The following is a 16,939-nucleotide window of genomic DNA, read 5'->3' on the forward strand; positions in this document are numbered from 1 at the left end:
CTATAGAAAACATTTATTTTTAAGCTCTATAACAGTATTATAGAAATACATAGAATATTTTATAGAGTGTATTTTAGTGTACTCACTGTGAAAATAACACATTTATTAAGACAGGTATTCCTATGTCCAAACTTTTTAAATATATGTACTGCTTTGCCTTGCAGTATTATGTAACTTTGAAAAACAAAATATCAATATTTTATTCTTTGCTTCTCACCAGAATCTTCTCATTCAGATTTTTCCAGGGTCATCTACGGTGCTCACTGCTGTGAGATATCTTATAAAAACCACAAAAAGTATTTAGGTTTGTAGATTTCCTATATTTGTTTGCATTCATGTCTAGTGCACATAGCTTGCCGTTCAATTCTCCAAGTGCCTTCTTCGTAAGTGCAGTGACATATAGTGCATTCATCAGTTTTCACTTCCCGGCCTGCTGGAATGACAGTGGTTTCTGCAAAGCAGTTTGGGCCTAAAAGAAAGGAAAGAGATTATTATGCAACACCCATAGCACACTGTGATCTAGCACAGTTCAGTTTTATTCTCAAGCAAGGAAACCTAACACAAAGTGGATAAGGCTGTGCATGTTAAATGAACATGAGCATCACACACAAGACATAAAAACAGCAAAGAGAGCAAGGACCCTGCCCTCCGATGTGGATGGACATTTTCAGCACAGACTGTTCTGTCCTCCACAGGGGAATGTGCAATAAAGCCTTTCTGTGAGACATGGAACTTGTGACAGAGACCTGAGCACAAACTGAAGACACAGATGAATACTGATTCAATCTAGAGAAAAAGCCAGCTAGTGATAACACAATAGTGATACTGTAAGCTACTAGAGAGCTGATTATAAAATGTTATTACATTTTTTCCATTGGGAAAAAGCATTGTATTTTGTGTAGTAATCGAACTATCAGATTAGCTTATTTTCCATTTCACAAGAAAATAGTCCTTTCCCTGAAAAATGGAACAGTTCCAGCCTTTTCTGAGTGAAGATGCTTTTCACATATAAAATGAAAAATTCTGTTTAATATAAGTCAGCAATTCTACAAACACCTCTTTTCATAGTACACCGAAATATCTTTGTTTCCAAGGACGAGGCAGGAGAAAAATCCACCAATAAATTGTTCACAAGAAAAATCTGTTTCTTTCAAATGGTGACAGCCTCACATCTCTCTGCCACAGAAGGCTACAAGTGTTGTAGTATCTACAGTTCTGTTAATAAAGAAGTCTATTTCTGTGTTGGAAGTCCACATGCACTTATAAAGCAACGCTAAAACCCCAGCAGTCATCTCCTATCTATGCACTGTCATATCCTCAGGGGAAATGACCCTTCCATTCACTAAGCGCACACAACAGCTGCTCAGGCAGAGCCTGGCCACTCAACAGCACTTTGGAACCACTGCTCCTCAAGGTAGGATGTGCAGCAGGGGCCAGCATACATTGATCTGATAAAGCTGTAACTCTTGAAAGAATACGGGTGTGCAAAATGCTTGTCAACTGCCAGCCTTTTTGCCATAGAAGTAAATAAATAACAGACTAATCTGACACTTTGACCTTTCATTGCCAGAGGTCTACTCTAAGACCTAAGCCAAAGAGGATGGTTTCTTATTCTAAAGAAATATACTTATTTTTTTTTTAAATGCTTCCTCTGAAAACCAAAGGGATGGACACGTTGCACATTTGACAGCACAAACCAAATAATTCACAAATCAATTTTAATGGTTATCTCTTTGGATAAGGTTATGTGTTTGTGTACTAACACGGCAGCCTGAGAATTACATGCCAAATTGACAACAGTAAAGGCTTTTCTCACTGGAGAGTTGCCCTCTAGAAAAGACCTCTAAGACTTGAAGAAATTTTGTTCACCAAGTCATACTCATTAATTCTCTGAATTTTTAAGCTAGTATTTTGTTTTAGGACTGACTGTTGACCAGTGTATCTAACACGTGTCTTCTTCTGTAGTTTTGGGTAGCTTCTTGCCTATTCAAGGCTTTGGATGCAGAATGGACAAGAAAAGACAACATATCTCACGTAAAATTATGTGCTTTACTAAACTAATGTCACTATGATACTTTTGTGCTTGAAGCCCCCCCAGTCTGTCCATGCAAAATATCACTCAAATGGACAGCTCAGGGAGGAGGACTTTGGAATGGAAGACATGCTCCTGGGTCCCACCACACATGGGGAAGTGCCCTCGCTTTCACCTGAGATAAAGCAACATTATTAACTGTGCTGCCCTCAATGTAAATTTCAAAGATTTCAACTCTAATCTAAATAATTCTTTTTCTGTTACATACAGTGTTCTTTTTCACCTAATAAATGTTCATGCCAAGATGGGTTCATCTGCACATTCAGTAAAGATACCTGAATGTTTTGCATGCTGGCCTGTAACAGGCCCATGATTTATAAAGCTATATGATGTGAAGAGTTAAAATATTAAAAGTTGAATCTACTTTCCATGGAGAATTAGTATGAAACCTGCAGAATACTTGAAATTTAAACAGTGTGAAAGGCACAAGAGGAACAGAAGTGATGTCAATCCCTTGTGCAGGGTTTATTCCATTCTGGGAAAGTAAATGTTACAGGCTATACTTAGTTATAAAAACCAGCCAGGGAATGAAGTAAAATCAGTGCAGCACACATAATATAGTCGACTAAGATTCAGAATGTAAATGCCTCCATTCACAGTAAGCAGCACATTGATGTCATGCGTGATGAGTCCTTCTTACATCAGAAAGTTACTAAACTTCAAGACCTGACAAATTAGCCATAAAATGTTAAACTATTTAGCATGGGTGAAAGTCATTGCTTTGGTAAATCTACAGAGGAGCAATAACCATCTACTTGAGAAAGAGAACCCACAAAAAAAAAAAAGTGACAGCAAAAACAATTTTTTAGCATCATGCAACTTTTCTCTGGAAGATTGCCTATTTTCTTATTCTGCATTTGCACCTATCATTACTGTAACTGCAAATCCTATACAGGAGTTAGACTGGCAATAGTCAACTGACATCCTTGCTGTGGAAACATTATTAGAAGCTGGAGGCCATGATGTTTTTAAGGGACCTTGAACGATGAGAGAAGAGAGAGACTTGGAGGGATTAATGAGAAGAATTGGTAGCATGGCCAGAGTAGAAGAAAGAAAACAAGGCTTAAGAAAATACAAGTTATGATGACAATGCAGAAGAGCATGTAAATATGCAGAGTCAGTTAACCAATTAAGTGTTTAGAATAGGTACAAGAACAGCAGTAATTAACTAATAACATTGTAAGCTTCAGCATGTGAACAGTCAAGAAAACATATATAAGATTAGCCTTCTGATTAATAAAGGGTCTTCGATTTGCACTCGGAGTCTGTTGTCTCCAAGCTCCTCACCTTGCCTCTTTTTTTCTTTGCAATATTGTGTGTGCACCATATTGTGGTTAATGTGACGGAAAAGGTCATCAATGAAAAGACTGAATTGACTGTATTACTGCAACACCATGCACATAAATGTCAGTACAATATAGTGTCCAAATACAGAAAAATTATTTCACAGCTCTCCTTTAATTTCTCCAAACTATCATACTTCTAGGGGAAAAAAACCCTGAGCTTCACCCCAAACATCACACAATTTTGAAACTGTATGAGATAGTCCTGCCTCTTGGTGTCCTGCAGCTCCCTTGCCACCAAGCTAGAGGTGCTCATCCATTTGTTTTTCCTCTGAGGAGCAGTCACAGAAACTAGACTTAGATGACTGGACTGGCCAGAAGCAACCAGCCTGCAATGATAGGGGACATGTGGGGCAGCAGCAGTGGGACCCTTGATGCGGGGCTGCCCTGGCTGCACCTGTGCCTCCAGCAGCCCTTCCCTAGCTCCTGCCAGTTGGATAGATGATGCTGATGAAGCAGCTAATGATCCAATTCTTCATTTGCCTAAAAAGACAGTGGGGATACTGAGGAACTGAAGATTTCAAGGAGACAGTGGGGCAAGGAGGCAGAGCAGGCACACAAAGGCTGGGGCTAGACTCAAGAGAGCCAGTTTTCTCACTCTCCTTTAGCAGATGGGGCAGAAGCATGTGTCTCCTCCACATTCAGAATGGATAAGCTCCCTGAAGGCATGGCAGTTGGTGGAACTACTGCTTTAGATAAAACTAGGCAATTTATATTGATTTAGTAAGATTTTCAGTTTCCCATGATGAAGGGTGAGACCTTTTTTAGTTTTCAAAAAGTTCACAAAATTACCTGACTTATTGTGTGAAAAACATTTCCAGTCAGAGTGGCTCCAACTCCATAGTTATGGTAGACTATCTGACTAGATGCTGCTGTTGCAGAAGCAGTGAATCTCTTCCTCTTAGTCTACAAAACAGCCTGCCTTCTTTCTGAGCTCTTGCTTGGTAACACCACTACTCTGCCCGACTTTAGCACCTGGTACTCATTCATTGCAGCCATGGCTTGTTCGAACTTGTTTGATCTATAGTATAAACCCCCAGGCCCCATCCCCAACTGTGCTTACTTATATAGCTCTAAGGAAGTCAACGGTGCTGCACATCTTCACAGAAGATGAAGATCTTGCCATATCACTCTTAAATCTGGCAGAAAATTCAATATGACATATTGTACCAATTCCGAGCACAGCTTGAAATCTACCACGACATCATTTGTTTTCCTAAAGTATATACTGGCACTGTCAGACTCCAGCCACACCATGCTGGTATCAGCAGAGATTTCTTTCCTAGGGCTAAGGCACAGTTGCTACCATCTCAGCGATGTCTCAAAGCAGCAAGTTCAGTGCACTAGTTCAGTGCAAATCCTCAGTTTTCACACTGAGAACCAGATTGGCGCGCAACTTTCAGCCCCTCTGAATCTGAAAGAGTGAATTCTAGTTTCCAAAAGCAACATGTATACTAGGATCTAAGGAAATAGGGAGGTATATTTGGTGGTTATTTTTTTTTAGATTTTATAATGGGAACCTCACAGCTGTGTACTGCAGAGTTGAGCCTATTTCCTCTGCAGCTTGCCCTTGCTTTTGCATGGGCACGTGTTCTCATCAGTTCAAAAATGTAAGATACAGCAATTTGGTAAATCGTGTTTTAATCAGTCGTGTTCATCATATGTTAAATCAAATTATGGACAAAGAAATCTGTTCAATTGCAAGTTAATGTGTTTGCCTGGAGAATAAGTCACGGCAAATTTTTGCCAATTAGAACTACAGTGACAACCGCTATAATGCAAGACCTTGATGTAAGACTGCTTCGGGTTCTGGCTTATACTAAAATCTCTAATAGCTGCCTTTTTAAGTTCCTTGCAGCAGTCAAACAGGTCATTTCTGAGGTAATAAATAGCAGGCCCACCTACCCTGAAAGTTTTATAGCATTCATCATTGTTGTATTAGAACACTTTTTAAATGACATAACCTCAACATTTACCTTGCCCTCTATTTTTTTTTAATTTAATTGTTTTTCACATTTCATGGAAAGATTTCCCACAGTTAAGAGGTGAAAAGACAGATCCTATACTTCATCCTGGAAATCTTGACAGCCGTGACATTACACAAGAATTAGAGTTGCTGGGTGAGATCAGAGATCCACCTTCACCTGCAGCAACCAGAAGGAGATGCATGGGCAAACACACAGGGACAGAGCAAGCACACCCACCCATCTTGTAGCACTTTCTGAGTCAGAGACTTAGTAAACAGCTCCTGTGTGCTGAGTTAATGGAGTTAATGGATGGAGTTAATATATTTCTTTATGGTTAACCTTTCTAATATCCTGTTGAACACATAGAAACAGCAGTTGATGGCAAGGAGGTCCACAGCTCTTGTGCTCAAAGTAGAACAGTTTTCTGTTGTCTGATGTGTTCCATCTGCTACCTAAACTTGTTTTCCCCAAATCATAGAATCATACAATCATAAAATGGTTTGAGTTGGAAGGGATCTTAAATTTCATCTTGTTCCACCCCCTCTGTCATGGGCAGGGACAACTTCCACTAGATCAGATTGCTCAAAGCCCCACCCAACCTGGTTCTGAACACCTTCAGGGATGACATTTCCACAACTTCTCTGGGCAACCTGTTTTAGTGCCTCCCCACCCTCACAGTAAAAAATTTCTTCCCAATGTCTAATCTAAATCTCCCTTCTTTCAGCTCCAAAACCACTCCCTCTCATCCTGTCAGTGCACTCCCTGATAAAGAAGCCTTTCCCAGCTCTCCTGTAGACAAATTCTCGTGATGGAAGAGGCAGTAACAACCAACTCCTCCTTTGTCGTGCCGTTCATGAACTTACAGACCTGTACCACACTTCCTTTCCCTCCCATCACCCCACCTGCAGCCCAAGGAGGACTATTCTTCACTCCCACCACCGCTGCTGACCTCCCTAGATCTCTCCCAGTTCTGCTGCCTCCTTTTGAGGCTGTGAGGATCAGACGTGTGCACCACATGTAAGTTGTAGAAACACTATGGACTTGCACAGTAGCATAGTGACAGTTCCTGTTTTGTTTCCCATTTCTCTCCTACACTCTGACATTTTCTTTTCTGTCGTGACCACTGATGAAAAAGCTGAGCTGATGTTTTCATGGCACTATGAATTTTATGCCAGTATACTAGATAGAAATCCCATAAAAACATGGGACTGTTATATTCAAGTCATATCTTCTGCTGTCCTTCTGCATTACAGAAAAGTTTCACTTTTCAGCAGCACTACTTGTGTCTTCCATGTACAGCAAGAGCATTCTTGTTGTTCACTAATTTCAAGGACATGCCAGGGAATGTAAAGCCTTCCACTTTTCAGATCTTTCTGACATTTGAGACTTCCTCCAGGATCTTTCGCAGACGCCAGTGAGACTAATGAAACATCAAGCTGGAAGAAGAGAGTCAAGCTCCCTGCCTGCATCTCAAGCTGTCTGCTGCTGCAGACAACCTGGGATGCCACAGCTCAAACCCAAAACTACCCTGCACACCAACTGGAAGTTACACTGGGGAGCTAGAACAGCCAAGGACAAAAACATGGATAAAGAGTGTCTGCCGCTGTCTCCTAGAGCACTAGGACACAAAGTCTCTTATGCACCTGCTGAGATATTTGAGATGAGCTTTGAAATGTACTAATGCAGCACGGTGAGACAAAATAAAGCTGCTCTGCCTTGTAGCACTATAGCAGTGACATATTTGAGGTGCAGGCATTACCTCCCTCATACTTCTCAAATCTAATCACTTCCTCCAGAGATGATATCAGTACGAACTTAGTGCCTTTACAATCTCTCATCTCTTCTAAAGGCTCTGTATCTCCCTGACTTGATTTTGTTTCCCTCTCATGCTTGTATATATGATATATAATATGTCTATCTCCTGTGAAACGTCAGCTTGGAAGATAAAGCGCAAAAAGCAGCTGGCAAAAGTAGTCTGTGACTAGGATCACAGCAGAGCCTCATTCTCTCACACAAAGAAGTTCATCAACACTGCTGCTGTCATGACTGCTCCCAGTACAGTGCCACCTTTTACTGGCCTCAATACCTTTGAACGCTACTGAACCAAGTCCAAAATAGAGTTTTCAATTACAGAAGGAAGATTCAGGTAGACCCAATTTTAAGAGCAATTTGGGACCCAAAGAACCATGTTCTGTGGTTTATCAATGCCTTAAGATACTGGCTGCCAGGGAACCGTGACAAATATCCTAACAGACTTGCAGTACATGTGTATATATATGGGAGGGAGAAGACAAATAAAGGTATTAAACCATTTTGTGATTTTACCTGGTTGCTATAGGAAGTAACAAAAAGGAAGTGTGTGCAATGTGCAGCCTTTCATGAAAGCAGCATTTGGCTCACGCTAGATAGATTGTTGGTGCTAACTAACCCCTCCCTATGTTAGGCTAGTGTTTTGTTAGATACACAAGGAACAGACAGATTGCAAGAAAATCTGCCAGTGGCAAAACAATTAAAAATAACATTTTGCCACTTAATTTAGAAGGATGGGTATAGTAGCATCTGCTGTGAGTGGACAGAGAGAAGAAAGCTCAGTGGATTTCTCCTGTAACTAAATAGGGTGATAAGTGGCACGACTGTGACAAAGTGTGTATCAAAGCTGCAACAGTTGCCGTGGTCTAAGTACGCTTGTGAATGCACAAGCGTGTGTGCGCATGCTTTAATCTAGTTGTTAAATCAAGCTATGAACTTACTTAGAGTCGGGTTTTAATATTCTGCTTATAAGACTCAGAAGCCCTGTTCTATGATTAATTTCTGTTGCTTTCCTTTTTAATTTATCATGTGTGACAGCACTATTGATTAATGTCTTGCTCCAGCCCCCATTCTAGAAATTGGAGGAGTGTCCAAAAATCCCATTGAACATAAACCAAACCACTACAGCCACTGGACTGATCCCTTCCACTACTCCCTCTTCCTAAATCTGATTCTCTATTGCCTTAAACTTTGTAGTGGCATTAGCATTTTTGGAATGACAATGCCAAATGCTACCAAAACCGGGGTCTTTACAGTTACTTTTGCACAGAAAGAAACTGCCTGTAAGGAAGGGAATTGTCCATAATCCCGCAGCCACTGCTGTTCGCTTGGATTTTCATGTGTATTCAGACAACATAATTTCAGATATCTTCTTTGTGTGTACAGAACAAAACAAAGCAAAGGAGCATTGAACACTACACAATCCAATACCACATGTGCCAAAGAGAAAGTCTCGGAGCATAAAAGAGCCCAATTAAATAGGAGGCTCGAGTACCATAAAAATAAAATACATCAAACAACATCCTTTATGAGAGAAAATATAGAAAGACATGAATAAACTACTTAAATTTCTTTCAAAAGTCCTGCAACTTGTAAAGGGATATTGTGTTCCACCCAGAAGCAGCACCAATTAGACGTGAGCTGAACATTGTGTGTATCTTACAGAAAATGATATAAACCCTTAGAAGCCAGCAAGCCACGCATCGATTTTGTTCCCAGCTTTCTTGCAGTTCAGTCACCACCCAGATGACTCGGAAATTAGAGATACTGGACTAGAGGGCTTCAGGAAAACTCATGTCAGACACCTCAGACAATAGAAACACCCAGGGGCTGGTTCTGCTCACTTGCAGACCCAACTCAGCACCGGCCCCACCTGCTGGGACCAGGTTTTCACTGATGTTATGCCTGCAGAAAGCTGCTTGCCTGTGTTCCCCCACAGCTCTCTGCTACCCCCCTGCACTGCTCAGACCAGTGAATCACCTGGGCTAAAGCTGGCCTGGAAGAAAAGAGGGTGGTTTCAGTCTAGGAGGTGCCCTGCAGTGCAGCATCCTGCAGAGATGCTTGTGATGATTGGGACACGGTAGCTGCATGGGATTAGAGTTGCACAGCAAAAGCATAAGAGATTCACTTGGAAACCATTTCTGAAGCCCAGAGAGGGTGGTTACATGTAAGGAAATAAACTGGTAGATCACTAAATATCCCCTTGGTCACAGAAACTGCAGTAGCATTGCTAGGCACTGCAGGGACAGACGGACTGACAGTGGTGGTGGGATGCCATGTGGGTTGCAGCAGGGTGAGCTGCTGCCTGCCCCAGCACTCATAACATGGGGGCTTAAAATCTCTGTTGCTGAGGTTAACAGGGATAATCCTTCCCTTGCCTAAGCTGTTTATTCATTTCAGTGACCCTGCCAGGCTCAGCAGGATTACTACGGACCTGCTGTAAGACCCACTCAGCACTAAGTCATCTTTTTTGCACAGGGAAACATCAACTTGATCTTCATACTAGGCAAGACATGTGAAATGCGTTTGTTGAAAGTTCTTCAACAAGTCATCTTAAAATAATATGCAAGTTTAAATATGCTCTGCACTTCCAAAAGCACATGCTATGGGCTGGTAATTTAACAGATCAGAGACCTGCTGCAAACACTGAAGTAAAAGCAAATTTTAATTAGCTAAAACACTGCAGCACTGGTGGGTTGTGGCATCTGTCAGGCACATTGGTTAGGGCACTGGTAACAGGCAGTAAACACAGGTGTCCTGAAATGCATACTAAATGAGGGATGCTAATGAGGGAAGAGATTTTCAGAAGTATTATGCAAAATTCCCCAAAGACTTCAGCTAAATTGAAAGCTAAAGTGGTACCAAGGTGCAGTATAGTGCTGTTTTGGCGATGAAGTGGAATCTAATTCAGTGTATTTTTCCAGTCACTCTAAAACACCAGGTAGTGAGAAAGTGGTACAAGAGGAAAGCCAGAGGCTACTTAGCACTACAGGGAATTAGTCAAGCAAACAAACAAAACATTGTTGGTTAAATATCAACTGATTTTTAGCCCCATTTTAGAATCTATACACTGAATGCTGTTAAATCAGGAGTAATCTTTCTCTCAGAGAATGATTTATATCAAAATACTTCATGTAGAGTCATTCAGTTCCAGAAAGATCGTCACAGGAGACAATGACTTTCCTAAACAGTCCACTTCCAAGAAGATGTGGCTTTCTGTTGTTATTTTGGGTTTTGTCATTATAATCGGTTTAGGGTTTTCTTTTCCTTTGCTTACGACCTCAGGGTCTTGCCTACACAGACAGATTTCTAGGCCTTAATCCAAATTCACTAGAATCGGTATGCCCTGGTTGCATCTGTGCAAATGAACCTAAAAGGGCTCTCACCAGTCCTAATGAGTTAACACTATCTTTAGTTGTGAAAATTTACAAAAAAACCAGTTGTAACTGCTGGTTGCTTTAACATAATACTAATATTATGTAAACGTATTTGCAAAGAAAAGAGATGCTGTTTTCCTAAAAAAAAAAAAAAAATTATTGACTTTCCGATGCATACAAGTTACTGTGCAACTGAAAAAAACCACAGTGTTTTCATGAGCAAAAAAGAATTTATGCTTTGCCCTCTATGCAGCTTAATCAATAATTCTACCTTTTCTTCCCCTTTAATGATTTTTCCCTAGTGGTTATGAACAGTCACAGGGGCAGACATAAAAGGATACGTACTACCCAAAAGAAATCTTCCACACACTGTTACTCAACTTCCTAATTTCTGGTGTCTGAATCCCATGCTTATTTTCTCATGTGCTGCAAAGATAAGGCCACCATTTAATACTGCAGCACTCTTCTCCTGTGGTGTTATTATCACACACTCTTTCTTTCTGTTACACATCCATTCAAAATCGGGAAGAGCACAGCAAAGGAGTCAATCCCCTTAGAGCAGCTAGATTTGTTTGTATATGAATATATCAGCTGGGTCAGGGTCTAGTGAAAGAAATGTAAGGTGATAACTATAAGCTGAAACTTTTCTTCAACGTTCCCACTACAACTTTTAAGGAAGTACCAATAGATTTGCTTTACATGCTTAGCCATCGACCATAATGTCAGAGGAAAGGCTATTTTGGTTAGGAAGTTGCAACCATACATCCCTGTCAGACAGCAGGATACAGGCACGGCATCAAAAGAAATCAGTGCTCATTCAGAGCCCACTGTTTTCAGCCAGCACAAGCTCATAATCTAGGCAGCAAAATCTAAAAAAATAGAGGTTGTAAAGATGTCAACTCCTCGAAGAAGGAAAAGGCAAGATATTTCCAGTCAGCAGCTGAAGTATTTACATATCCTACCACTAAGCCAAAAGCAAGTGAGGATGCAGGTACTGCCAATGTTACTGAAGCACCTGTTCACAGGAATAGCCATGAAGCTCCAACAAAGGCTTTCTGGGAAAAGTAGGAAATCAGATTAATACTTTCATTTAATTAACAGTTCAGAAAATTCTGTCCTGACAAAAAAGAAATTGGCTTCCACGCAATTGCCCCTCCAAGAGATGGCCAAGCTGCCACTGAGAGGCTAGGCTGCTTCCTGGATACCTCTTCTCTTTTTTTCCACAACACTTCAGACCTCTGGAACAGTCACTGAGGCATGAAAGCTAGTCTTTGTATTTACGGCAATAGAATTATTGTAAACCTACTCTTAAGTATTTCCACATATTGTATGTTTCTTCTTGTAAAATTATCTCCAAAGGCAAGCATTATGGAAATAAAAAATCTGGGGGAAAAACAGCTGGTGCTTTTATGTTTATCTCAAAGCTATGTTTGTTTTCTCCTAGGCAAAACCAGAGCCTTAGGAAATGGTAAATTATTCCCAAGACACTCTGAACGGCTTTTCATGAAACTCAGATTAGTGCACTGGAAAAAGGGTATTAAATAAAATGAAAGTGGCAAAACCTAGAAATGGCATTGTACTTTTCTAATGGAGTTCTTACTCCTAAATATTCTAAAAACAACAATTAAGCTCTTGATTTATGATTACAATGTTAGCTACTTCATTTGTCTTTGGGGTATTCTTCAACTCTACAGTAATAAAAATGATCACTGCTCACCTGCAGCATACACATCACAAGCACAAGGAGAGCTTGGGAAGCTGGTGTGGAATATAAGTTCTTAGCTTACAGAAATCCTTCAGAAGACAAAACTAAAATAAAAGGAGAAGCTCTTAATTATGGAGTGGATGAAAGTGTTGTAAAATACCTGGGATTCATAGACATGGAAAGGAGATATTTTCTAGAGAGGAATCAATGTCCTAACAAAGAGGGACTATCAGCCCAAGAGGAAGAAATCACCACCTCCTCTCACTCGTTCCCTTTTGTGAGGTGTGCCTTATTCCTGCCCTGCTCAGGGGGTTAACTTGCAAATATCTCCTTTGCACTTGATACCAGAAGCTTTGGTAACATGATATGTGCTTGCAATGCCTACAACTATTAATGGATTAATAATTTCTTTTCTCATTCTTCATTCTAACTGTGTGTGTAATTTATGCATGTGCCATGAAAATCTGTCTATTAATGTGCATAAAAATGAGTTCTGTAAGGAATCTTTGTGGAATGAAAACTTTGGATAGCTTTTGAAGAGAGAATGGAGAACTGGTTAGGCAAAGAGGACTTTTAAGAGACTAATTTCCACCACTGAGTATATGAAACACAGAGGACAGAAGATCCAGCAAGCACCTTAAAAGTCATACAATATCTACAGAGATTTCCTTCCCTTTTTTTTTTTTTTTTCACCTTTTCCTGCTTATTCCATTGTAGGTTTTTCAGAGCTGAGGCTATTTCTTGCTTTATTTTTTTTGCATACAACCTTGTAAATTAGAGTCCCAATCCTAATTTGGAAATCAATCATAATAATCATCAACAATTATCTTCCTTTAGAACCATTTAGGGCTTTGCCTGACAGTTCACATAGTGAGTATCAGTTATTTGAAATTACTACTAAATTATGAAGCAGCAAATCTCATTGAGCACTGAGAAGAAGTTAAAACATAAATGAAACCTCTTACACGTGTTAGAGATGAAGGAAACAAAACAATGACTGCAGTCAGAAAAGCTTCCAGGGCTCTAACACAAATAACACAAACATACCCAAGTGTGGCAACCCTTAAAAATTAACAACGTGGTTCTGCATTGATTAAGTTGCATGTGTATTTCCATCTGCCAAACACTAAAATGTTACTCGTGGTGCTGTGGTATCTGGCAGATATTTCAGCTTCTTCATAGACACTGTAACTATATAAACCTTTCTCATATGTCCCCTTCTCCATCTTCTCATCAAAAGGAAGACTGGCAGCCTTTTCAGTCTCTTCTTGTCAGCCAGCCCCATCACCTCCCATGTTACCTGCTTGTCTTTGCACACTCTAGGTCCGCTACAGACTTTCTCAGGAGCAGAGATCAGGACTGCACACAGAGCTCACACATAGAGGCATCAATGGGGGCAAACCAGCACCCTCTGTCTAATTCTTATTATCCTTACTGATTATGGCCAGTATTTCTGATGATGGTCAATATTTTGCTGGCTTTGCTCCTTGCCACACATCAAGGTGGCTATTTCAGAGACCTCTCAGTGACCACTCTGGAGCTGCAGTTGCTGCTTTTCCGTATGACACAGAGACACTCTCCATATTATTTTTCCTTATGGGCATCACTGTACACTGAACCTTGTCTATCACCTCTTTGCCCACTCCATTTTGTGAGATAGTCTTGGAAATTTTTGCCAACAGCACAGCATCCAACCATCCAAAACATCTTTGTACTATTCAGAACCATGGAAATAACTCATGCTTCCTGTTACTGGTTTGGTGATGAAGATGTCGGTTCCTCTGAGGAATCCATGCAGGAAGACTTTGGCCTGCGTGGTCCTTGCATTTTGTTTTATTGGACTTCCCTTAAATGAATATGTTTAACCATTTTTCGCATCCATGCAAACTCCTGATAGTCAGGGGAAACTGTGGCAATGAGTCCCAGAGTTGCACTCTACTGTGCACAAAAAGACACCTACATCCTTTTACATGTTTAGAGTCCTCACTGAATAATTTCATTGAGCTAGACTAGGTCTTTTAAAGTGAGAAACAGCAGAGGTGATATTCAGAGAAGGAACAGCTGAAGTTCTCAATAATAAGGATATTCCCCTCTATGATGCCTTCCAGCCAAGGACTGCAAACAGTATCTTGGGACTTAGATGCTGTAAGATTAGCCAGAGGTCTATGAATTTGTGTTTTGAGGATCTCTTTGCTTTCTTAAGAACAAGAACGGCAATGATTTTTAATACATGTTTTCCCCTTCTATTTTGAAAAAGGAAAAAATATCTAAATCCCTTAAAATGAAAGTGACAGTTTTTCTTAAAATTGCAGTACAGAGACACTCATTAACCAGTTTATAACAGCCATATCCTTGCTATTTAAAGTGCATGTAGAAATAATGTTTCGGGCATTAGTATTTTACAGGTTAAAGAGGGATAATTTTATTTCTAAATTGCCATCACAAAAAAAAAAAAAAAAGTAATTTTTAAGGAAATCTTGACCATGAAGCTGTGGACAAGGCCACTGAAATTCTTTAAAATAGCCTAAAGCACTTTGGAATGGAAAATTTATACAGAATTTGTATCATTCTGGGCAAATTACATCAAGGATTAAAATACATCAAGGAGTCACTTCCCTGAAGCATGAGTGTCAGTTGATTTCTACTAGATCAGAAACATTCTTCCAAGTGAAAACAACCCAGCAGCATGATAAAATAATCCAGTTTCAGAGATAAGATTCTCTGAGGGAATTTTATGCAATCAGAAGCAACATCTCTTCAAAATGTCTGCAATGAAATATACCGTTAAATGCATCTTCATCTTTGGCTAGTGCTGCAAACGCCTGAATTGCCAAAGGAGATTGGGATTAAATAAAAATACCCTAACCATAGTTAAATAATCTGACTGGTAAATTTAAATGGATTGCTTGGTATGATGTGTCATTTTCCCTGAACACAAAATCTTGCAAATAAAACAACTCTACACCTGTAATTACAAGACTAATATTTTAGCTAATTATGGCATATTTATTCACATTAAATAAATCTGTATTGACAAATAAAGATTGAATGCAGACACTGACAAGTCAGAAAGGGGCAAACTTAAAATAGGATAAAATGTCAGATATAATGGAAGGTAATGAGAAAAACTTCACTTTGTCACTTCTCCTTAGCCTTCACTTCTTTTCAAAGTGGAGTTTTAGAAGGTGCACTCAGTCATTTATTTTTTCCAATAAATAATCTATCACAAGTTCTTCCTGCACACAACATTGCCTTTAAAACACCCTATCTAACACAGGTTTGTGGTCAAATGATTACACTTCTAGGCTGTTAAAAAGTGAGAAAAAATTGTCTAAAGAAGATGGTTAGCCTGTCTAGCCATATTAGACCACATTCCATGCCTATTACAGACAGGCTTCCTACAGCCTGTTTTTTTATTTGTTTGTTTCTATTAAAAGATAGATTTTAAGAAAAGCTTCCACCCCCGCCACATTTATTTTCTTCCCCTTAAGATGTTACTTTGGACTTTGTTCAGTTTTCAAAAGTGAGCTCTGTGAAAAGGTTAGAGGAAGATTGTGCAGGGCATTCAACCATATAGACAGAAGAACACAGCATCTTGGCCACATGGCAATAGAGGAGGAATGAGGATGATAAAAGAAATTGTGGAAAAATAAAAGAGTGAGAAAATTAAACATGCAAGAAAGCAAGGTTCGCACACAGAAAGGTTCTCCGCTATCTCCCTGGCCAACCATCCTCATTGTAAAAAATGTCTTCCTTATATCCAGCCTAAATAAATTCTCTCTTAGCTTAAAACCATAACCTCTTGTAAGGCACCACAGGCCTTGCTAAAAAGTCTGTCCTCATATTTCCTACAGGTGCCATCCAAGTACTGCAAGATCACAAGGTCTCCACGCAGCCTTCTCTTCTCCAGGCTGAACAATCCCAGCTCTATCAGCTTGCCCTTGTAGGAGAGGTGTTCCAGGTCTCGGATCATTCTTGTGGCCCTCCTCTGGACCCGTTCCAACAGCTCCACATCCTTGTCCATATCACTTTCTCATAGACTGGCAAACCGAAACACTGATGACACATTGCTAAAAACTGCTGCATTCACAGACCTGTGAACACAGTCACATAAACTAAGACACTAACTCCAAACAAGTTCAGCAAACTGAGGAGGAGCTCAAGTCTCCTCTCCTAGAAAGAATTATACTGAGGAATCACAGTGAATAATTATGGACATTTGAGCGTTGCTAATCTATGATTTCAGTATATTGTAAATATATTTATTTGGATGTTCCCTAGTTCATGCTCCTGGAGTAATGGTACTTGCAGAAATCATAGATTAAGCAGATTGTAAAGCATTTTTCATTTAATTGTAAACTGTTAACTTCTAAGGAAACAAACAGATATTTGTAATCTTTTAATAGAAATGCTTCAAGATTCTTTTGGCAGAGATTTAATGCACATATGAAAGGAAAATGTAGGATTAGTCAGAGCATAAAAAACATCAAAGGATGAACTTGAATAAGAACCAAGATTACCTATCTAAGTTTGGATAGGGAACCATCCATCATTCTGAGGGTCTTTCCTAAATTGAGCTGTAGGACACAGCTTGGACTCACTCTGTCCTTCCATTCTAACCAGGGGTTGGGAAGGTTAATCCTTCT

The 16,939-nt window shown here is 39.8% G+C and overlaps 1 protein-coding gene across 2 annotated transcripts in view; it reads right to left on the reverse strand.

Moving 5' to 3' along the window:
* Positions 1–8: 8 nt before the first annotated feature.
* VWC2 (von Willebrand factor C domain containing 2) overlaps positions 9–16,939 on the reverse strand; it is a 60,653-nt gene continuing 43,722 nt past the window's right edge. The window contains exon 4 of one of the 2 annotated variants that reach the window (XM_054059369.1): positions 9–469. In XM_054059369.1, coding sequence (XP_053915344.1) covers positions 318–469 — 152 coding nt within the window. In that variant the 3' untranslated portion in view covers positions 9–317. The remainder of the gene's footprint in view (positions 470–16,939) is intronic. The other variant, XM_054059368.1, reaches the window with a different exon arrangement.

Source organism: Cuculus canorus, chromosome 2, assembly GCF_017976375.1.
Source record: "Cuculus canorus isolate bCucCan1 chromosome 2, bCucCan1.pri, whole genome shotgun sequence".
NCBI lineage: Eukaryota > Metazoa > Chordata > Aves > Cuculiformes > Cuculidae > Cuculus > Cuculus canorus.